The sequence below is a fragment of the Mustela erminea genome, chromosome 8 (genome assembly GCF_009829155.1).
Source record: "Mustela erminea isolate mMusErm1 chromosome 8, mMusErm1.Pri, whole genome shotgun sequence".
Taxonomy (NCBI): domain Eukaryota; kingdom Metazoa; phylum Chordata; class Mammalia; order Carnivora; family Mustelidae; genus Mustela; species Mustela erminea.
In genome coordinates, this window is record NC_045621.1 from 33,694,454 (window position 1) to 33,718,569 (window position 24,116).

Sequence of the window (24,116 nt, forward strand, 5' to 3'; positions counted from 1 at the left end):
CCAAAGTTGACATTCTCAGAAAACTACAGAAAGACAGGGGTCATGCTGGCCTTTGGAAGTTGTGGTACAGAAATTCATGAAAGTAAAAACGGAACTAAAGACCTCTAAGAACACCTAGAATATCTTCAGAGGTCTCCAGTGTTGTACTGGTCTTCTTTTCCGGTTGGTTGTCCTTTCTTTGGGAAAGTAGCTAAACTTGACACCATGATTAGATGCAGAGACTGGGGATAGGCTTTCTGAATCCATCTTGAGATTTAGGATTTGAGCTGATTGGCCCCACCTTGAAGGCATGCCAGATAATAAAACAAGCAAGTGTGAAGAGCCAAGGGCTGCAGCAGGTTGGCCATGAAATCCAAGGTCTCCGAGCCTCAGGTACCAGAGACCCACAGCAGACCACTAAGAACCCCTGGTTCATGTGAGTGATTTTTCACAGCCTAAAGCAGACGGCTGAAAACGTAGAAATAGACAAATACCCAGTGTACACAGAAAGAGGTAAAAAGACCATGAAATGAAAATTTTCTAAAATTGTGGAAATGTTTATAAATCCACAGTAGTTCTATTACAAGTGGTTATGAATGGCCTATATCAGATGAACTTAATTGGCTTCTATGATGAACAGACAAGGCCAGCAAGTGGAATCGTAAACCAAAGTAATAGGGGATTTTGATCATTCTGCATATTTTCACTGTCAAAGTAAAATAGTAATAATAATAAAATCTGATGTAATCTTTAAGGCAACTAATGAGTGATTTAAAGAATAAAATTGGATTTTAACTTTTGGAGACAATTTTAAGAGAGACACTTGGGTTACCTCCAATTCTAGCAGCATTTTAAGATGTACTCTATTTTTTTCTGCCTGCCTTTCTGCCTACTTGTGATCTTTGTCTGTCAAATAGAGAAATTGAATCTTTAAAAAAATAAATATTTTCTTTTGGCTTTATTTATGGCACTTTTAATTGTATAAAAATTAAAATGAAAGAATTTTATTTGCTTAAATCTGTACATTTCCCCTAAATTTCTGATTAAAAATGTTCTCCTATAGTTTTAATATTTTTGTTTTTAAAATTGAAACTGTTTTTATTGACCTGATGTTAATTTTTGTATTAGTGTGAGATAGAACCTTAACTTTATTTTCATCCAGAATGAATAACCAAGTGGTGTTCATGAAATTATCTATCCCTGAGAGATATTTGAGAATTTGAAATGCCATGTTAGTCATTTATTATGTAATTTATTACATAATTTACATATTTATTTTAATAATTACATATTTATTTGGCTATGTATTTGGATATGTTTCTAGATACTGTCTTTCATTTCACTGATTTATTTGTTTATTCCAGAAGATAGAAAAATTTGGAGAGTGTCGCAGATTTTTAAAGCTAGCATTGGTTTAATACCAAGGTGAGGAAAGAAAATTAGAGCTAATTTCACTCATGAATATAAATGCAAAAGTATGAAATAAAATATTAGCAATTTGAATTCAGTAAAGTATTAAGGTAATAATACAATTTGAACAAGGAAGTTTATACCAGAAATACAAAAATGAATCCACAGGACAGAAACCTATTAATTTTATTACAGAGCTAAATTCAAGTGATAGAGCTATTATATCAGCAGACTGCATATAAATTTCATACTATAGGGAAGACAATCTTTAGAAGCACTTAAAGAGACCAGGAAAGATTCTTCTTAGACAATTTTTTTATGCCAGGAACTGTCATAACACCAAGTTTCTTAAAACATCAAAGATGCTAAAGGCCTCCCTCTAAAATCAAAATTAAGACAGGATGTCCAATATGAGCATTATTATTCAACATTGTTTCAGAGATATCAGATAATAAAACAAGGCAAGAACAAAGAAAATTTTAATTGTTTGCAGATGATACCATACACACTTAAAAAATCAAAGAAGAACCATAAATGGTGTCTTTCTATCTGCAAAAAAATAAAGTAAAAATGAAAAAAAACCACTAAAATTACAAAAGAACTATTAGGATAAGGACATTTAGTGAGCTGGTGATACATATTCAAAGGTCAATATATTTTCAAAAATATCAGCAATGAACAGTAAGAAAAGGAATTTGTTTTAAAGAAATTCTCTCATTTGTGGGTTCCTTGGTGGCTCAGTCAGTTAAACATCTGTCTTTGGTTCAGGTCATGATCTGAGGATCCTGGGATCCAGTCCTGCATTGGGCTCCCGGCTCATCGGGGAGTCTACTTCTCTCTTTACCCTTTCTCCCTGCTTGTGATCCCTTTCTCTCTCTCTTGCTCTATAAAATAAAATCTTTAAAAAAATTCTCACATTTGCAATAAAACTATAAAGTACCTGGAAATAAATTTAACAGCAAGTTAAAGATCTTTACATAAAAGTGCAATGTTTTAGGGAAGAACATTCAGGAAGCACTGATTAAATATTCCCAGTTAGGAATTCAATATCATAAATGTTTCATATCCCAAGTTAGCACCTATTTACATATTTGCTGAAGAACTTTTGTAGACCTTGTCTTAGCGATTCTGATTTTTTTGTGTAAAAAATGATCTGTCAACTCTTTTTTAAACTGTGATGCCCTACCAGATATTAAAACTTCCTCTAAGATGAATGTAAACAAAGTATTTTGGTACTGATGTCACATTTATTATTTTTATCAGTAAATACGAAAATAGTATACCCAGATAGCCTGATGTTATCTGATTCTGTTCTTTTTCCTTTTTTTTAACTCCTTAGAAGGTAGTGTAATTTAGTGTGAACTCTGGGAAATAAATATGGAACTGGAAAAAAAAGACCCATAAATTTATGGCAGAAGATTTGGACTGAAGTGTATAATATAAAGTATGTATGTTTAATACAGATTGATATTAACATGTATATTAATAAAGCTAGCTTATATTCATGCACATATGTTTAAGAGCTGAGAAAGGGTGTTGTTATGGGATATAGCTTTAATTAAATACTAACTGGGATACACCATTTTCTGTCAGAATTCAGTTTGACCTATGCTAAATTTTCCCATTGCATTTTCTGTAAAGGAAGGATTAGAGTCATTTATTTACTCCAGGAACATCTTCTAAGGAGCTAACGTAAAGCGTTCTAGGTCTGGTTAGAAGAAGAAGCGCTTTTGTAGGTCTCTCTTATACCATCTGAATGCAAGCAAATGCTATACCAACAGATTTTTATCATAACCACAGGGCTTCACCATGAACTATTTCCATAATTAGTACTAAAAAAAGATGTATTTTTCTCTCTCTTTTTAAAAAGATTTTATTTATTTATTTGAAAGAGAGTGAGAGCATAAGCAGGGCAAGGAGAGAGAAGGAGAAAGGCTCCCCACTGAGCAGAGAGCCCAAAGTGGGACTCGATCCCAGGACCCTGATATCATGACTTATGCTGAAGTCAGACACTTAACAGACTGAGCCAGTATTTCTCTCTCAAAATAGAAACTCTTTTATCCAAAATTCTCACATCTTATAGCCTTGCCAACAACTCAGTCTAGATAAGCAAAATAAAATTAAATTTTTCCATTAAGAATACAGAACTATTCCTCAATGTGAGGAGTTTAAGCAATATAAAAACAAAAGAAAAAAAAAAAAGTCCAAAGCTTGAAGAGTCACCAGATACTGAAAAATGATTAACAGGAAAATGCAAAGAATCTACAGGTGACACCAGCTGAAAGACATCAATTAATCATAGCATCTGGAATTCTCTGTTGAAAAGTAAAGGGAGGCAATGATGATAGGAAGTTGAACTGAGCTCAGTACAACTTTTAACAGAGCTTTATAAAGAAATGATTGGAAGCTCACATTTACCTCTTTCACCAGTAAATTTTCTGCTTTGTGCTCTGCGTCTTCAGGTACTGTGGAGTACAATGTCCGGATATCCCAAGACACCGTTGCCGTCTGGGAAGAACGATAAAGAGAAATTAAGTTTCTCCAACTTAGAAGCACGGAGCAGACCATCTTACCAAAAATATAATAGAAAAGTGTCTTCAATTTTATTACCTAACAGTAAAAGAAGACAGAGAAACTTTCAATCTCTAGGAGAGAAGAGCCAGCCCTCCAATAGTTTGTCAATGCCAGCACTATTAAATTACTCTCTATCAGTGGAGCTCATACTTTGAGGCTATTTCATTTCACTGTAGGAAACAATAGTTGGGGCATCTGTGTATTCTGACCAGCTTATTTCTATTATGTCTTTTGTTGTTGTTATACTCCTAAAATAAATTTGAAGTGGAAGAGAAAACTTATAAAAGCATCATGATTTTAATCGTAGTGTAAATAATTTCTTGAAGGTAAAGTTAATCCATTTTTAGAAGCTGTGAGTGTGTGAGTGTGTGTGTGTGTGTGGTGTCACAATTTTAAGGGTGGGAGGAAAGCAAGGGCATTCAGTAAACCTGGATCTTGAAGAAAAAAATAACTCGTGCTTTTGGCCTCATTATTTTTGTTAAAATAAGTGAAATGTTTTTACCTTCCATGCTCAGCAAACAACTCTGCATTAAATGAATAGACATATGTTAAAAGTATAAAAGATCTCTTAAAATAAAACATCCAAAACAGAATTTCATAGGTTATTTCTTCTTTATATCATTTAGAGTGTTCAGCTCCATCAAGTTGTGGGGAGTGTGGGAGACCCTAAAAATGGTAGTTTTCCCTCACCTGCCTGTAGCTTTCTTTAGTCTGTACTCCTTGGTGGTTCCAGAGGCCCTGGTGTGATGAGTCTGTTACCATACATGGCACCAACCTTTGGGGTTTTTCCGTTTGCATATCCCCAAATCCTCAAATGATTCATCAGCATTTCTAAAGCAGGAACTAAAGTTCATTTGAATTGTTCTAGGTGAAGTGGGTTTTTTTTCTAGACCAATTAATGAAACAGATGAGAATCTCAAAACCCCTCTTGAGTTTTGGAGAAGTTGGATAGGGAAGGGGCTCAGGGAATTTGGTCCCCAACTGCATCATCAGACCTTTTCTTCCAGTCCAAGACTCATGTTTTCTTCAAATGACCCTTTTGCTTCACCCTTGATATAAGCTCCCTGAAGGCAAGAACTTTGGTTTCTTTTGTTTACTACTATAATCTCGTGTCCAGTTGGGTATTTAAATATTTATTTCTTTAAGTATGTTGAGTGTGTGAGTATGGATATGTGGGTTCTGTGCATGAATGTGTGTGTATGTGTGTGTGTGTGTCTGTCTGGTATGCTGGTATGTGTCTGCATGAGCATGCATGATTAGGCATAGTACAGGAGTGTGTCTGTGAGTATGTGTGCCTGGGTATTGATGATGCATGATGGTATGCTATATTTGAGTGTGTGTATAAGTATGTGTAGTATGAGTGTGGGTATGGTGTGTGTGTGCTGTGTGAGCGCGTGTGTGTCTGTGCATGTATGAATGGGTATGCTGAATGTGTGTGTGTGTGTGTGTGTGTGTGTGTGCATGTCTGTGTGTGTATACTTTGGAGCACGGGTTTAGACACTGTGAAAGAGGAAGAATGTCATGCGACTCTATCAAAATCAGAGGATAAAAAATAATGAGAAAATGAAATTCTAGATACATCATATGATAATAATCAATGTCCATCCTAAAATGCAGCTGTAGACTGAGTTTTTTTGATCAGTGGATTTCACTGCAGTTGTGTGAACAGAGTTCAGAAGTGGTACAGGGCCATAGCTATCAATATAAGCCAAGTGTAGATACACCCATGTGAAATAAGATAGGGTCAATTTAGGACTTATTATTTAGATTTTACATTTTTTATTCCTATTGAATTGCCTCTTTCAAGTTGCATCTTTTATGTTGTATACTCCTTAGAAGATGAAGAGTACATAAATTATATTGAAAGCTTGAAGTAAAAAATTAAAATCCATGCTAAAATTGAGTTTTGGAGATTCTTTCTAGATTTTCAATTATCTGGGGAGAACTCATTTCCTGTTTGAATAGATAATTCTCAGATACACAGTGTCACCAACTTGGTGTTTCTGGGGAACATTACATACTATAATCTACTGGCAAGATTAAGGATCTTTTTCTCTCTAGTCAAAACAATTTTATATATTTCAGTCATTACTTTGCAATACATTTTTATACAAAAATACCATTCTTCTTTCTCATCATCCTGTGCAGTTTCCTTTTAGTTCCTTTTGCTTTAAAAAACAGTAGTTGCTGGAGGCGAGGGGAGCAAGATGGTAGAGGAGTCTGAGACTGAGATATCATCAGGAGTTCAGCTAGAGAGTTACCAAACCATTCTGAACACCTACAAACTTAACAGAAGATTGAAGAGAAGAAGAGCAGCAATTCTAGGAACAGAAAATTGACCACTTTCCGGAAGGTAGGACGTGCGGAGAAGTGAATCCAAAGCACCAGGAAGATAGACCGTGGTGGGGAGGGGCTGGCGCCTGACAAGTGAGAGAGCAGCTGAGTACAAAACCAGAACTTTTAGAAGTCTGCTCCACTGAGGGAAGTCACTCCAGAGGCCAAGCAGGAGGTGGAGCCCTGTCGGGGACAGTGTGATCTCAGGACACTCGGGCCACAGAAAGAACCAGGGGTGTCTGAATGTGGCAGAGCTCCCATGTACCAGAGTGAGGAAGATGGCTGCAGAAACCGAGCTGAGCAGTGGGTTCTCAGCTCGGGATTACCTTAAACCGTGATTCAAGTCACAGTCAGACCACTGCTCTTTGAGCAGGGACCCTACAAGCAACAGATCCAGGGAGACCCCCTCCTTCCTCCTCCAGAATGAGTGGTGTGGGAGCGTATTGCAGGAATCTGCTGGGTTTGGAGACTCCAAACAGGGCTGTGTGCCAGAGATAGAAACACTCGGTCACAGGCCAGGTGAGTACAGAGTGCTGCAGAGACCAAGGAGATGGGAGGGATTGACTGCTTTTCTCTGAGGGTGCACTGAGGAGTGGGGGCCCAAGCTCTTGGCTCCTATGGGACCAGAGATTGGAAGGTCACCATTTTCATTCCTGTCCTCCAAAGCTGTACAGAAAGTGTTCAGGAAACAAAGGCTACTGAGAGTGAACTCAAGCAGATTACTTAGCCTGACCCCTGGCAAGGGTGGTGTAATACTGCCTCAGGCAAAGACATTTGAGAATCACTGCAACAGGCCCCTCCCTCAGAAGATCAGCAAGAACATCCAGCCAAGACCAAGTTCACCAATCTATGAGAACTGCAGAACTCCAAAGCTAGGGGAAAGCAACACATAGAATTCATGGTTTTTTTCCCCATGACCCTTTAGTCTTTTGAAGTTAAATTTTTTAAATTCTATTTTTTTCTTATTCTATTTTTTAAAAAAAATTTCCTCTTTCCTATTTTAACATTTTTAACTATTTTTATCTTATCAGTACCTTTTTAAAAATCTTTCAAAAATTTCACTGTTATAGTCATATTTTATCCCTTCATTGTATTTAAACTTATTTCTTATAACACTTTGTTTTCCTCTTAAAATTTTGGGATACAATTTCTTCTACTAGATCAAAATACACCCTAAATCTAGTGCATACCTTCCCTACATATATTCAGACCACAATTCTTTGAAACAGGAACTCAATCATAAGAGGAAAACTGGAAAGAACTGAAGTAAGTGGAGGCTAAAGAGCATCCTACTAAAGACGGAATGGGTCAACCAGGAAATTAAAGAAGAATTTTAAAAATTCATGGAAACAAATGAAAATGAAAACACAACTGTTCAAAATATTTGGGACACAGCAAAGTGGTCCTGAAAGGAAATTATATAGCAATATATGACTTTCTCAAGAAACAAGAAAGGTCTCAAGTACACAGCCTAACCCTACACTTAAAGGAGCTGGAGAAAGAATAGCAAAGAAAGCCTACACCCAGCAGGAGAAGAGAAATAATAAAGATCAGAGCGGAAATCAATGAAATAGAAACTAAAAGAGCAGTAAAACAAATCAACAAAACTAGGAGCTAGTTCTTTGAAAGAACTGATAAGATTAATAAACCCCTGGCCAGACTTATCAAAAAGAAAGAGAAAGGTCCCAAATTAATAAAATCATGAATGAAAGGGGAAAGATCACAACCAACACCAAAGAAATACAAACAATTATAAGAACATATTTTGAGCAACTATACATCAGCAAATTTGACAATCTGGAAGAAATGGATACATTCCTAGACACATATAAGCTACCAAAACTGAAGCAGGAAGAAATAGAAAACCAGAGCAATGAATCTTAGAACACTGAAAAAATAAAATAAAATTTAAAAAAAGAAGAAAAAGAAAAAGAAAACCTGAACAGACCCATAACCAGTAAGGAGATTGAAGCAGTCATCAAAAACTCCCAAAAAACAAGAGCCCAGGGCCAGACAGCTTCCCAGGGGAATTCTACCAAACATTTAAAGAAGAATTAATACCTATTCTCCTGAAACTGTTCCAAAAAAATAGAAATGGAAGGAAAACTTCCAAATTCATTTGATGAGGCCAGCGTTACCTTGATTCCAAAATCAAAGACCCCATCACAAAGGAAAATTACAGACCAATATCCTTGATGAATATGGATACAAAAATTCTCATCAAAATACTAGTTAATAGGATCCAACGGTACATTAAAATGATTATTCACCACGATCAAGTGGGATTTATTCCTGGGCTGGAAGGCTGGTTCAATATCCACAAATAAATTAATGTGATAAAATACATTAATAAAAGAAAGAACAAGAACCATATGATACTCTCAACAGATGCTGAAAAAGCATTTGACAAAGTATAGCATCCTTTTTTGATCAAAACTCTTCACAGTGTAGGGATAGAGGTTATATACCTCAATATCACCAAAGCCATCTGTGAAAAATCCACAGTGAATATCATTCTCAATGGGGAAAAGCTGAGCTTTCCCCCTAAGGTCAGGAACATGGCAGTGATGTCCACGGTCACCACTGTGATTCAACAGAGTACTAGAAGTCCTAGTCTCGGCAATCAAACAACAAAAAGAAATAAAGAGCATCTGAATTGGCAAAGAAGAAGCAAAACTCTCACTCTTTGCAGATGATATGATACTTTATGTGGAAAACCCAAAAGACTCCACTCCAAAATGGCTAGAACTCATACAGGAATTCAGTAAAGTGTCAGGATATAAAATCAATGTGCAAAAATCAGTTGCATTCCCAAACACTAAAAGCAAGACAGAAGAAAGAGAAATTAAGGAGTCAATCCCATTTACAATTGCACCCAAACCATACAATACCTATGAGTAAATCTAACCAAAGAGGCAAAGAATCTGTACTCAGAAAGCTATAAAGTACTTGTGAAAGAAATTGAGGAAGATGGAAAGAAATGGAAAAACTTTCTATGCTCATGGATTGGAAGAAGAAATACTGTGAAAATGTCTGTGCTACCTAAAGCAATCTACACATTTAACACAATCCCTATCAAAATACCATCCATTTTTTCCAAACAATGGAACAAATAATTCTAAAATTTATATGGAACCAGAAAAGACCCTGAAGAGCCAGAGAAATGTTGAAAAAGAAAACCAAAGTTGGTGGCATCACAATTCCAGACTTCAAGCTCTATTACAAAGCTATAATCATCAAGAGAGTATGCTGCTAGACACATAGTTCAATGGAACAGAATAGAGAGCCCTGAAATGGACCCTCAACTCTATGGTCTACTAATTTTTGACAAAGCAGTAAAGAATGTCTGACAGAAAAAGATAGTCTCTTCAACAAATGGTGTTGGGAAAATTGGACAGCCACATGCAGAAAAACGAAACTGAACCATTTCCTTACACCACACACAAAAATAGACGCAAAATGGATGAAAGACCTCAATGTGAGACAAGAATCCATCAAAATCCTTTAGGAGAACACAGGCAGCAACCTCTTTGACCTCAGCCACAGTTTCTTCCTAGAAACATCACCAAAGGCAAGCGAAGTAAGGGCAAAATGAAATATTGGGACCTCATCAAGATCAAAAGCTTTTGCACAGCACAGGAAACAGTCAACAAAACCAAAAGACAACTGACAGAATGGGAGAAGATATTTGCAAATGACATATCAGATAAAGGGCCAGTATCCAAAATCTATAAAGAACTTTTCAACTCAACACCCAAAGAACAAATAATCCAATCAAGAAACGAGCAGAAGACATGAACAGACATTTCAGCAAAGAGGACATCCAAATGGCCAACAGACACATGAAAAAGTGCTCAACATGATCTGGCTTCAGGGGAATACAAATCAAAACCACAGTGAGATACCACCTCACACCAGTCAGAATGGCTAAAATTAACAAGTCAAGAAGTGACAGATGTTGGTGAGAATGTGGAGAAAGGGGAATCCTTCTACACTGTTGGTAGGAATGTAAGCTGATGCAGCCACTTTGGAAAATAGTATGGAGTTTCCTCAAAAAGTTGAAAATAGAGCTACCTTCTGACCCAGCAATGGGTATTTACCCAAAAGATACAAATGTAGTGATCCAAAGGAGCATGTGCACCTGAATGTTTCTAGCAGCAATGTCCACAATAGCCAAACTATGGAAAGAACTAGACATCCCTCAACAGATGGATGTGATGTGTATATATACACAACAGAAGATGTGATGTGTATATATACATATATATACACCCACACCCACACCCACATACATACCATGGAATACTATGCAACCATCAAAAGAAACAAAATCTTGCCATTTGCAATGATGTGGATGGAACTAGAGGGTATCATGCTAAGCAAAATAAGTCAACCAGAGAAAGGCAATTATCATATGATCTCTCTGATATGAGGAATTTGAGAGGGAAGGCCGGGAGTCATGGAGGGTAGGGAGGGAAAGAATGAAACAACATGGGATTGGCAGGGAGAAAAGCATAAGAGACTCAATCTCAGGAAACAAACTGAGAGTTGCTTGGGGGCAGGGGAGTAGGGATAAGGTGGCTGGGTTTTGGACATTGGGGAGGGTATTTACTATGGTGAGTGCTGTGAAATGTGCAAGCCTGATGATTCAAAGACCTGTACCCCTGGGGCAAATAATACTTTATGTGTTAATTAAAAAATAAATAAAAAACAATAGTTGCTCTCAAATACTGTATGTCTGATTGAGAGTAGAGTAACACGACTCAAATGCAGACTTCTTTTATAGCTGTATCTGGTGCTCCACTAAGATCACTATAGTATAATACCACCTTGTGAAGACTGAGCTGGTTTAAGAAAATTTTTGTTTCCTTAGTGGTAAGTTTCTGATATCTGGATTCAGGTTTCCAGTAATAATGATCACATAGCTACTTGATTCATGAATGTCATACAGTAAAGATAGAGCCCCTCATGCAATGTATGAGATTGGAAATTCATTCAGGTTGGGGCTTTTGAAAAAGGAAACATAGGTATAATGGCTAGGAGTGATTCCTGATGACCTCTAGTTATGAAATGATATTGGTTCTTAATAAGACAACTGATGGGACGCCTGGGTGGCTCAGTTGGTTAAGCAGCTGCCTTCGGCTCAGGTCATGATCCCGGCGTCCTGGGATCGAGTCCCACATCGGGCTCCTTGCTCAGCAGGGAGCCTGCTTCTCCCTCTGCCTCTTCCTGCCATTCTGTCTGCCTGTGCTCGCTCTCTCCCCCTCTCTCTCTCTGATAAATAAATAAAATCTTAAAAAAAAAAAATAAGACAACTGAGTCTGAATCACCCTCATGTAATCGTGTGATAAATCTAAACCATTATTTTACAAGTTGCATTATTTCCCATTTGTATAGAACACAGGTATAAGAAAAGGCATACATGTATAATCAATGCCTATGACATGCTAGTTATCTCAGTTATATTTTGCTGTGCTTCTGGAGAATTTGGCTGAAAAAGAAGGCCTCCATAAGGTTTCAGCTTTAAGAACTGTGGCTTTTCCACTCACGATTCTTGAATGTGTCTCCACTGAAGCAAAGATAAATTGATCAAATAAGAAGAGAAGTATGCAGTCATATTTGTTGAGGGTATTAATATGGTTACAAAGAACTTCTTTTCTGAGAATTAGATGCTTTCAGACCACTACAAATTGTCTTGGCCACAGAAGACTTCCTGTTCTTTTTTACAGACCTTCTGGTGGACAATTAGAGGAGCTCAATTGCATGAAATGGATCCGAAACAGCACTGGAACTCAGCCGAGCTCCTCTTGGTCATAGAATTTTATAAGGGGCTTACTGTCCAGAGATTAGGCGTTTGGAAATAAAAACTGTCATTTTATTTATGCAATGAGGCATGCAGCTCTAATGTTTGTAATTTCAGGTCCATGATACTCAGACATTTTTAACTACCACCATGACACTTTCTGATTCCTTCCACCCTTTAGCGGGTAGTCTCTGTGGCTTTGACACAGCCACCATTCTGCTGGCTGAAGTGACCACAGAAGACTTTGTTTGAAGCACATCACAGCCATTTCTCAATTGGCCAAAGGCCACTGGTCAAAGTATTTAAAAAAAAAAAAAAAAAAAAAAAAAGCTGCTTTTCTTATCCTGTAGCTAAAGCCTCCTCTGACAGTACTGTAGATCCCAGCTGCTTAAAAAGAACAAAAATGATGGTGTTTATAGTAACTAATCAGTCTGAAACTGGAGAATTCAACAAGCCTTATAGTTAAGACATTTCACAATCAATTCCACCTAAAAATGTGTGTAAAAGTGATCTTCACCTAAATTTTTCAAGGCACTGATATGGCCTTATACTCTGGTAGAGCAGACACTTGTACTTGAACAGAAGCCTTTGCAAGTTGCTTGAAAAACACCTTTTATTACATTCAGAAGAGTACTGTTGTGGTTTTCGTTTTATTTAAGTATGTGAGAATATCATTTTAATACCTTCATTGTGCTCACCCTCTTGATAATTTCCTCTTTATTCATTCTTTGTTTATTATTTTTTAAAAAATTTGAATATAGTTGATGCACAATTTTACATTAGTTTCAGGTACAGCAGAGTGACTCCACAACTCTATACGTTATGCTGTGCTCAGCGTAGCTACCATTTGTCACCATACCGCACTATTACAATACTGTCGATTATATTCCCTATGCTGAACCTTTCATCATTGTTGACTCATTCATTGTGCTTTAAGGGGAAGACTTTCTTGTTTTGTTTAAGTTAAATTGTATGGGAAATGCACAAAAAGTGAGCCGTTGCCCATAACTGGATAGTTGTCATCATCTAGCCAAGTCAAGTTAGAACTTATCACAGTATTTAATAAGTTAAGTAGGGGGCATCTGGGTGGCACTGTTGGTTAATTGTCTGACTCTTGGTTGTGGCTCAGGTCGTGATCCCAGGGTCACGAGATCAACCCCGCGGGGAGCCCAACGTGAGAATTCTATTAGTGCGAAGTCTTCTTAAGACTTTCTCTCCCTCTGCCCCTCCACTCTGCTCTCTCTCTTTATCTCTCAAGTAATAAGAATATAAATAGGGACATTTGCGGACTTGGTTCAAGTTTTTTACTCTTAGATTGGTAAACCACTTAGCAAGTCATTTCATTTTGTGTGTGTGTGTGAGAGAGAGAGAGAGAGAGAGATTCATTTTGCAGGCTCCAAAATGTGTCTTGTATCCTCTGAAGAGGTAGGGATGATACATTTTACATATGGGAAAATGTGAGCATTCATAGAACACAGTGCTCCAACGATACACTTAGTATACCTTCCCTTGGCAAGTACTCAGAGGTTATCGTCTGAGTTCTCTTTCCAGGGAGGCACAGAGAACGAACCTCCTTGGTGTGAGGCCTGTGGACATGGTCCCATGACGGGCAAGTCCTGCCACCAGCTAACCTGCTTACAGCCTGCCCAACGTGCATCTTTCCATAGGGCTGCTCACTTGCCTTCTTCCACACTGGACTCATTCTTGCACAAGCCCCATCCATGCTCCTCTTCCTCTCAGAAAAGTCCTTGCTTTTTCTTGTTCTTTTCTAACCTGAGGCTTAGTATTAAGTGCCATCTCCTGAAAATCTTCTCTAATTTATCCAACATACATTTTCTCTGCTCTGAACTCTAAAATTTATTGTCTGTAGGTTTTATATGCAATTACTGTATCTGAGTTTCTGTAGCACACATCACAGGTATGATTTTTTTAAAATTAATTATCCAGAATAAACTTTTTTTGATCCAAAAAAAAAAAATTTATTGTCTGTATCATACATGAAGTCGGCAGCTCCATTCTGGAATATTTTAGATTCAAAATCTCTGCTAGTGATTAATTCAACATCTCTCTCTCTTTCTCTTTCTCTCTCCCCCTCATATATATATACATATATTTCTGGATATATATATATATATATATATAAAATATTATATGCATATTGCTGATATATAAGCAAGACACATTAAATATGCATTAGAAATAAAAGGTAACAATAAATTAAATGCTTTCCCATGTTCTTTATTGTTTCTTTAGTACACCTGTTTATTCCTTTAAAAGAGTGAAGTAATTGCATATAGACACGTATTGTGATTTTTTTTGCACCCTATCTCTGACCATCTACATTACCCTTACATTAATGTTTAGAAAAATCCTTTCTTAAAAAATAACAGTGCTATTAGGACATAACTGGCATGCCATAGAGTTCACCCTTTTAAAATGTAGAATTCAGTGATTTTATATATATATATATATATATATATATATATATATATATATATATATTTCCCCCCCCCCCCCCCCCACCACACACACAGGGTAGTGCAGCCATCACCTTTTTTTACTTTGGAATATTTTCATCATGTCCAAAAGAAACTCTATATTTCCTAGCAGTTACTTCCTGTTCTTCTTTCTTCTGAGGCCTTGGCAACTGCTAACTTCCTGTCTCTGTGGATTTGCCTTTTCTGGACATTTCAGTTGGACTCCTACCATATGTGGTCTTCTGTAACTGGCTTCTGCACTTAGCATAATGGTTTCAAGGTTTCACCCATGTTGTAGTATGAATCAGTTATTTCATTCTTTTTTTATGACTGAGTAATATTGCATTGTGCGGATAGACCACAGTATATTTATTCATTCTTCAGTCGATGGACATTTGCACTGTTTCCTCTTTGGAAACATTTATGAATAATGCTTCTATGAACATTCATGTACCAGTCTATATGTACACTTTTTGTGTCTATGTTCCTAGTTTGATCAAGCCCAGAGAAGTCGCCACATATTCTTACTCAACTGAAATAATCCCTCTAGAATTCTTCACTACCACACCAATTTTCTGATGGTACCCATTGTGGGATTCAGGGAGTTAATATTTCCCCAAATAATGCATCTTATTTCTCTAAGGAGCTGCTGGCCATAAGCATGCTGTGTAGACAGAACCGTAAACGTTTCTGTAACGTTTCTGTTACGTAAACGTTACATTTCTGTAGCGTTTCTGTTACATAAACAGAAACGTAAATTACAAGTCAAGGTGCTCGAGTTTGATTTCTGTCTTCACAGATACACTACATCCTTGAACAAGAGCCTTTGAAAATCTCAACCTCATTAGCTTATAAATGAGAGGAATATTAAAACTTAGAAATAACCTAGTTTGACAAAGACTGTCACTTACCTTTTAAATTGCAATTACAATTGTTCTTTCATCAACACTGTGAGCCATTTAAAGCCTACTTTTTAGTCTCAGAAGCCAAAAACTGAAAAGAGGTTGAGAGTTTTATAAAATGTTGAGCTGTGTCTCAGGAAAGCAAGAAGAAGGAAAAAAAAAAAAAACAAAACCACTAATGACTCAGGACCTTTCTGCTTTTCAATTTAAAAGATGTTGGGGTCTTTCTGTTTCCTAGCAACAAAATGAGCCATGTGGTTGAGTCCGGAAATCCCCATACACCAGTTGCTTTTTATAGCTTAAAACATACTATGGAAAGAAAAAGCCATTGGTACATCAAGAATTCATGATTCACTCAGTAATAATAATAAGCCAATGAGAACTGCAGGATACACTGGGTAACCCAGAGACACTAATTCTGAACTACTGAGATGAAGAGGGGATTTGAGAATATCGTGTAACTCTTCAGGCAGGTCATTTCCCATGCACAACACAGACTTTTGACTTCGAAAGTGGCACCTCCTGGTGTCAAAAGCATAACCTTTCAAGTGTAAGCGCTGTTTCTTGTTCATTTTGTTGCCCTTGATACATGCAGCTTAACTCACAGAAAGTAAGCCATGGTGCTGAGTTGAAATAGAGAGTTTTCCTGGCATGGGCAGTTTTGAAATGCAGGCAATCCAGTGGCCCTCCACAGTGTGATAGCTGGCAGACCTCTGAACTTTCTTATTTAAGCTCTTGTAAGTCCGGAGGTGATTCCACATCAGGCTGTGTCTGTTATTCAATAGGAAACTCCTTCCTGGCTTTCTCATTTTTGGTTCTGCTATTTTTTTTTTTAATCAGTTTCTCCTCAAACTGAATCACTCAACACTATGATTCACTGTGTCCTTGAAACTGTTCTTTAGTTCTTGTTTTTCCTTTCTTAGTCTCCTTGCCTATTTTATGAAGTCACAATTTGGTGACTGAGTTTCTTATTTTTTTGGTCCTAAGTTTCTATTACTAACTGCTTCAGAAAGAAAGATAAGAAAAGCAAGAGTCCCAAATACAATAAATGAAGTAGCTCATGTTTTTTAAATGAAAGAGCTAAGAAATGCACCTAAGGCCGTTTATTCTTAGTGATTCACTATGATGCAAAATGTCCCAGAGATCACAATGCCTGCTCCCAGGACCCACGCACTGGATGTGCCAAGACAATGGGAAATGCTTTTACTTCAGTTTCTTTACCAGGAAGAAGACGATTTTTAAGTCAATGTTCCATAATCTTCACGAAAGCTCACGACCCTGTCATTGTGTTGGGTACTTAAAATACAGATAAAAACTGATTTCTCCCACGCCTAGTAACAGAAAGCAGGTACATTATGGGGTGCAGAAAGGAAATCAGCCTCTGTTGATAGTGGCTATGTGGCAGGCACTGTACCAGCTGAATGAGCTTCTGGAGCTGATCTTAGTGATCAGCTGATCTTAGGGCTGTTTTCCTAAGGTGATATGTTGGGTTGTGTCGAAGAGGAAAGTATCACATTAATGATCACTTTCCTCCTCATCAACCAAAACCAATTACTTCACTCTCTTTATACTAAAATTCCACTTTGGAATTTTTGGTTCCTAAAAGTACTCAAAGAATTAAAGGTATATTCTAAAATAACAATCCACATGTTTTTGAAAGATAATTCATGAAATAAATGTTAATTTTCCACCTGCTTTGTGCCAAGTGCCACTCTAGTTGCTGGGGGAGGGGGGGTCTCCCAGTGATCAAAACAGAACGCATCTCCGTCCTGCTCGAGGGTACATCCTCATGGTAAGGAACGAGTGATAGAAGAGAGAAAAAGCAAACTGAGGTCCTTCTAGTTTTGGCAGGGCTAGAAAGAAAAGAAAAATGTGGTGTCATAAAGGGACACTACATGGTTGGAGTCATGGATGCTTCCTTGGACAGGTAACATTTGAATTGAATTATGAATGAAAAACAGGAATCCGTCGTGCAAGAGAGCAGACTGGCCCTGACACAAGGGATGAGCTTGGCCAGTTCAGGGAACCATAGAGAACGCTAGGTATCCATGCAGTGACCAAGGGAAACAGGGCGGGGAGATAAAGGCTCTGAGGTCATGCAGAACCAGGTGATGGGGACAATGGCGACATGTTGGTTTGACACTGAACGCAACGGGAAACGATTGGAAATTTTTAACTAGAGCTGTGGCATTCATTGCCTGATTTGTATTTCTAAAACTTCCTTTAAATGAGGACAAAGGAAGAGGGCAGGAAGACTGGTTAAAAGCTACTTTTGGGGATCTAGACAAAAAAGGATGTGGTGGTTTGGGTCAGCGGGGTGAGTAGGGAGAAGCACTGCCCGAATCCTGTCTTGGTAGAAAATAATTTCCTGTAATATTAAATAACAGTTGAAGCCCCTGTTTCTTGGTATGTCTCAACCATAAGAAGCCAGGATTCTTAATCAACTGTTATTTTCATCCATATTAGGGCACACACTCCTTAAATACAGGGCTTTTGTTTTTCTTGCCTGCCTCACTTATCTGGGAAGTGCAGTTCTATATTCAGTGCTTCGTGGGTGCAAAATAAATATTGATTAAACAAAGCCAGTAATGAATCAGGTCTGCCTAAAGTAGGGGTGCTTGGTAACATGCAAACATGGAAGTGAGCTGGATTCTCTCACCTGTAGGGCATAACCAGGCTTGGGGCTTTTGGAGGGAGGGTGGGAAGTTTGGAACTTCTCTTCTCCTTCCATTCTGTGATTCCCCAGGGATGGGGGTGATCACTCTATTACCACTTCCCACTGGGTGAGCAGAGACTGTCCACACACATCCCAGGTAATCCTTACCCATTGCTCAAAAACATGATTTCCCTTCATTTTGAAGGCAAAGGGGGTGGCCACAGAGGGTGTTGAGCAAAGGACCAGAGGAGGAAAGAATTCAGTGTATTTACTGGAATATTCACTTCTGGAAAACAAAGAAGTATGTATGCTATTATATGCTCTGTTCACACCATTAAGGAAGACAAAGGTCCTAGAGTAATCGGACAATTTTTAACTTAAATGATTGTGAAAAAAATGCCAGAATATGAATTTAAATTCAGTGCAATTGTTACATCCCATCCACTTTCTTCTGAAACTAGGGGAATTTGGAGTAGCTTTTGTCATATATCTGGATGACAGAGCTAGAAGAAAATGTCTCCAAGTTTCAAGGATTTTTGTATTGTCTGACAGAAAGAGTCTGTTCATAAAGTTTTATCTTCATATGAAAGAAAGTGAGGGTGTGGAAGTAAAAAAATAATAATAATAATAATAAAATGTGGCTCAACTTTGTGCTTGCAGTTCAAGCCCTGGTGGTCTAAACCACGGAAATGACATTTCTGTATGAGATCAGCCTCTCTTAATGTGTGTCAACCAGTAAAGTAGGACCCGTGTAAAAATCTGAAAAACAAATTGGGATAGTTCCTTTTTTTTCCTTCCTATAAATCTATCTCCTTTCTTCCATCATTCTCTATACTTGGAACAGAAAATGGTGAACTTCCATCTACTTTCTTTTTAAATAATCCATGGAAGAAGGTGAAAATAATTCACCTTAGAAACCAGAAGCCAGATCTGTTCCAAAAGTAAGAGGAAAGAATGGGAGTGTGAGGCTGTTTGAAGAAGCATGAGCATGAGGCCCCAGAAACTCAGCAGAGGTTCCCATGGACAGTGGTTACTTCCCAGGGTTACCCTGGAGCTACCTTTTCATTGGCTTTAAGATATTTATTTGTGATATCTGAACACCATTCTTTTAGGAAAAGACATGAAAGGTCACCATCTGCTCATTGAGATCTCCATTTACACAGATATTTTTTAACAATGTAAAAATGTTTGAGATGACCACAAATGGAATGCTGGAGACATGTGAGTGCTCATCAGCCATAAATTTACTGTGTTTGTTTCCAATTCCACAATGAACTGCCCTTTTATTCATTCTCTCTACGATCTTCAGGACATTCCACATGCCAGAGAGCACCGTCTTCAGATCACAAATCTTTCCATGACGATGTGTTGGCCTCTTTCTTTGCCCGCAAGCCTTACCAGTTTCTTACCAAAGGACAGCCAAGATTAAGGGTGATTTTTAAGAATTGCATGTTCTGTGCCAAGAGATTCCTCCCTCTGCCTTTGGCTGGTTTCACTTGCTCGGAAGCTTTCAGTTAGAAATGGGTGAGAGAAAAAATGCTCTGGGAGGCTAGGTACCCAGACTTTGGTATGGACACGGGTACCATCTGGAATGAGCAGTACCCTGTGCATCTCCCACCCCAAAGGCCACTGTGGAACTTTCAGCTATGCCAAGACCTCGGGCATTCTCTATTGGCGGATGTGGCTTCCCACTACAGTGACTATGATGTAGGGTAGCCACAGGAAAGAGTACTGCCCAACCTGAATCTATAAGGGAAGACAGTGACCCGACTTGAGAGGATCTTTTATCATCTCTGGGGCCATCCCAAACTTAGATGGTTGGAAAAATAACACTTACTGAAAAGTCATCACTGGGGAAGAACAGAAGATCTTGAAGGGGATCATTCCGATAGGTTTTTTCAAGTTCTTCAATGACAGTTTCATAATCCAAAGGCTCAAGGAGCCTGGGCTTTTCCTGCTGTGGAAAAAGAAAATATGACATTAACCACTGACACACATAATTTTGCTTCTTCTCAACGTGTGGTTGAATTTCACTTCTTAGCTACCAAGGCTTTGACATGATGCAGTCCTTCCAGTAGAGTAACAGAGATTCCAGGAATTTAGGACAAAGCCACATAACTATTATTTCCAGATCTGAAATAATATGAAAAGATCCTGAAATACTTGACTTCTTGCTCAGTAATTCAAGCTGTTCTCACTGAGCTCCCAAAGCTCATGCTATTCAGCCAAACATACCCGCTGAATTATGTGAACTTTATCTTTGTCAGTTTGAAGAAAAGTCCTCTGCTTTCTTGCTGTAGTATTACGATCATCAACAGTTTTGCTGAATTAGATCCTTCCTTGTGAGATTTACTTGGATCTATTTTAAAATGTTGGCTCCCTATTAGCAAGCAAAGTATCACGGGCTGTCTTCGTTGTCCCTGAAGCATGGATCCTGTGTCAGGATTAATTGCTTGGCTCTCTGTTTCTTTGCCACAACAGAGAGAAGCTGGGTAATTCTCTAACAGGGTTGAACAATGCAACTATTATGGATGCATTGTGGTAGAAATGGAGAAGAGTCTGAAAAATTAGCCAGATGATCACATCGCCTTAAAATCTGGAAGCCAAGATGAGAGGCACTTCCCTCAAAGAAATGGCCTATAGCACCAAATGACAAATGCCAGAGGGGAAAAAGGTGTGATGGTAGCATTACAAGGCTGATGTGTTTATGCCAAACGTGAGAAAAATGGGCCCCCAAATACAGAATAAAACATTGCAAAACAGAAAATCAAGGACACAGTCTTGAATTCCCTTGTCATTTGATGAAATATTTGTACAACTTAGGTGACAAGAGATGGTCTTTGAGATTATTTGGGTGCTGTAAGGAGCTGGAGTGGTCACCATGAACTTTGGAGGCTAAGGAGGAATCTCATAAATGGAAAAAACTTTTTTTTTCTCTAGCACGCCAATGCCATCAACAGTTTCCTGTTGTCCTCACCCCTCCCTAGTCTGCAGAGCACAGAGGTTTAGTTTTGATTTCTAAGACCTTCTTTGGAAGATCTCTGCTGGTGAGGCCCTAGAAACTTCCACGAACATTTTAATAATTGCTGACTGGCTCCTCTAAGTAGCAGTCGATGTTTTTTCTAAATATAAACAAAATCAAAAACAAGATGTGACATCGTGGACCACTAACAAGAACTTCCATGTACTTTCAGCATTAAAACAAAACAGAACAAACCCATTTTACAATGCTTAAGTAAACTAAAGATGATGTATGGTGAATATTATCTCTGGAGTGGCCCGTCGAGTTAAGACTGCCAGACTTAGCAAACAAAAAACACAGGACTCCATGTAATTTTTGGAGGAAAGATGTTTATTTGTCCCATACAACCTCTTTAGGGAAAGAGCTGTGTGAAATGTTCACTGTTTCGTAGCATAAGACACAGAGACACTATGGCATGAATCAGGTAATTAAAAAAAAGTCCTAGAATCCCTGCCTTTTGACTTGATTCTTCTATGTAGATTTGTTTTAAGTTCTGATTCCCTGTTTTCCCAGGCCAAGGTTGATCTCAAGGACCACAGACTCATGGCTCATGAGGCAAATGCAGGCTCCAGATGTTAGATTTGGCTTTATTTTAGTTTATTTTTAGTTGGCTTTGAATGTCTTCAAGTAGTGGTGATTCAGTGGAGCTCAGCTACGGACCTCAATGCTCTGCCTCTAAGATCTCTTACCCTGTAATGTCACATGCTGCTCCCTCAGACCTTCAAGTCTGAAATATGTAGCTTGTTTGGGAACCTCTATTTTTTCCCTTCTTCTTTTAAAATTGTGTTTGTGCATGAAACGTAGCAAATCAACCATAGATTTCGTTGGTTATGTCTGTCCCTTTCCCTCACTGGTTCTCTAGTCAGCAGATGTTGTTGCCCTTCAGCGCTCACATACCAATAGCCCGTAATGTAACTACCAAGACTTTCTTCTCGCTGTCCTCATTTCGACATGAACAGGACTGTGAGAGTGTCACTTGTTATTAGTATGGGTTGCAACTTACGGGTTTAAAAGCAAATGACAGAATATGTTTTCAGGGGCCTTTAACCATCCTGTTCTCACTCTCCTTTTAATTTTATCTCCCTTAGTTGCAATGTGACCATTAATATCAAGCTGGAATCAAGAAGACCTTCAGAGAAGATTTTTCAGGGGGCCCACACTCTACCTAGAATTAGCCCCACCTCAATTAGTACAATGGGAAAATCAGAGCTCGCAAGTCACAGGGTGTTAATAAAACCGCAGAGAAATTACATGCCCACCTCTCCTTGATGCACCTAATAAAAGACATAGCCTAAAAACTTCTGCTGGAAGGTATATTTTTATTACATCATTTAAGGCTAGGACATATCAGCCAATCAGCGAATGACATTTATTAAGCTTTTCCTGTTTAAATGTTGCACTTAGGTTATTTTGACATAGGGCTGCAAAACCTAGCAGAGCTGCTTCAAATAATGCATTAATTTTTTGACTTCTGAGGGACAGATTAGTAAAGTTCTATCTTTCCAGGAAATGTGTTAGTCAAGGTGCAGCATTCAAAACAACCGGTGTTACATAATTTTGTGGATATGAGGTTTAAAAATGAAAATAACAATGATATACTCTGTAGCACCTAGGGCCTGGGATTTGGCTATGCTTGGCACGAAGGCTTTATGCATCTGTGATGGTGAGGGTTCAGGTCATGTGACGAGTAGTTCTCTCTGGAACAAGAGCTGTCTGCTCAGTGTTTCGGTCGAAGAGACACATGTATATGAGCATGGTGGAATCAGTTAATTTCTCACTATGGCTCCTTGCAGAGATGTTGAGCAAAAATGAGAGCTAAGTAGCATTGATTTATAGCTTTAGAACAGTTGGATTGTCCCTCCTGAATTTAATGTGCCTCTTTCTTTTGGAAATACACCAACTGGGCTAAGGCATGTGCCAAGATTACCCTGAATTGGATTGGATTTTTATAGTGCTTTTTACTCTAGCTCTCTCTCAGATGACTAATGAATTTCATTAGCTGTTCTAAAATCGCTCCAGGCATGGGAAAAGGCACCCACCAATACCTGTTATCATGCAGCGGAGCTGTGTTGCACTGCAGTGGTAACGGGCCCTGTTCTTCTCATAAATATTGAGGGATTTGTTTGATCTACTTTCTCAAATCCTCAGCTCTCCTCCAATTCAACTTCTCAGCAGAAGAATGGGCTCCTGTCACAAAAACAAAGGCTTTCCTTCCTTCTACTTATTCTACAACTTCTCATGGAATGTCAGCACAATATCTAACTCCTAGAGTTGATAAACCTGCCATTGTAGTAATAACCCAGGCTGTCAAGAGTCGATTAATTTGGTTTGAAGGAGCAGATTGTGCCTTAGCTAAAGACGCAAATTTCAAGGACATAGTATACTGTTGCAAGGATCTGAATTAATTTCATAATTATAATTCAAAATCAAATGGGTGAAGAAATGACGACTGAAGATCTCAACATTTGAAAGTGTCTAACAATGACAAGTAAAATAACTAAATTATCAACCTAGAATAGAAGTACAATTTAACTAAGAAGTAAACTAGACCACCCAGCCTTATTTTAGGGGAGTCCAAAGTAAAAAGTGGAGTGTGATTATAAGTGTTTTATGCTGAGATGAATAGAGTGTAACATTTACTCTGGAACCAGAACCCTTGGTGTTTTAGCTCTGGAATTGCTGCTTATGGGCAATGGGATGTTGGACATGTTAATTAGAATCTCTGTGCCTTAGTTTCTAATCTGTAAAATGGACATCTTAGCAGGAGCTATGTTATAGTATTAAATGAGGTAATATAGGTTATACTTTTAGACTAGCACCAAACCCATAGTACTAATTCCATAAGTGTTAAGTAAAGTCTGTGAGTTTAAATTTCCCTTAGTCATGAATTTAAAGCACTTAAATTGTAAATTTAATGTGTATAAAGAGCAAAGAGGAGGCATTCAATAAATATTTGAGT

At 38.1% G+C, this 24,116-nt stretch overlaps 1 protein-coding gene across 14 annotated transcripts in view; it reads right to left on the reverse strand.

Annotated features, from left to right (window-relative positions):
• DOCK10 (dedicator of cytokinesis 10) overlaps nt 1–24,116 on the reverse strand; it is a 262,830-nt gene that overhangs the window by 130,235 nt on the left and 108,479 nt on the right. For 12 of the 14 annotated variants that reach the window (XM_032354991.1, XM_032354984.1, XM_032354985.1 and 9 more), the window contains exons 2-3: nt 19,973–20,092; nt 3,808–3,897 (exon numbers count right to left, since the gene is read on the reverse strand). In XM_032354991.1, the coding sequence (XP_032210882.1) occupies nt 3,808–3,897; nt 19,973–20,092 (210 nt within the window). The remainder of the gene's footprint in view (nt 1–3,807; nt 3,898–19,972; nt 20,093–24,116) is intronic. The other 2 variants (XM_032354989.1, XM_032354982.1) reach the window with 1 other exon arrangement.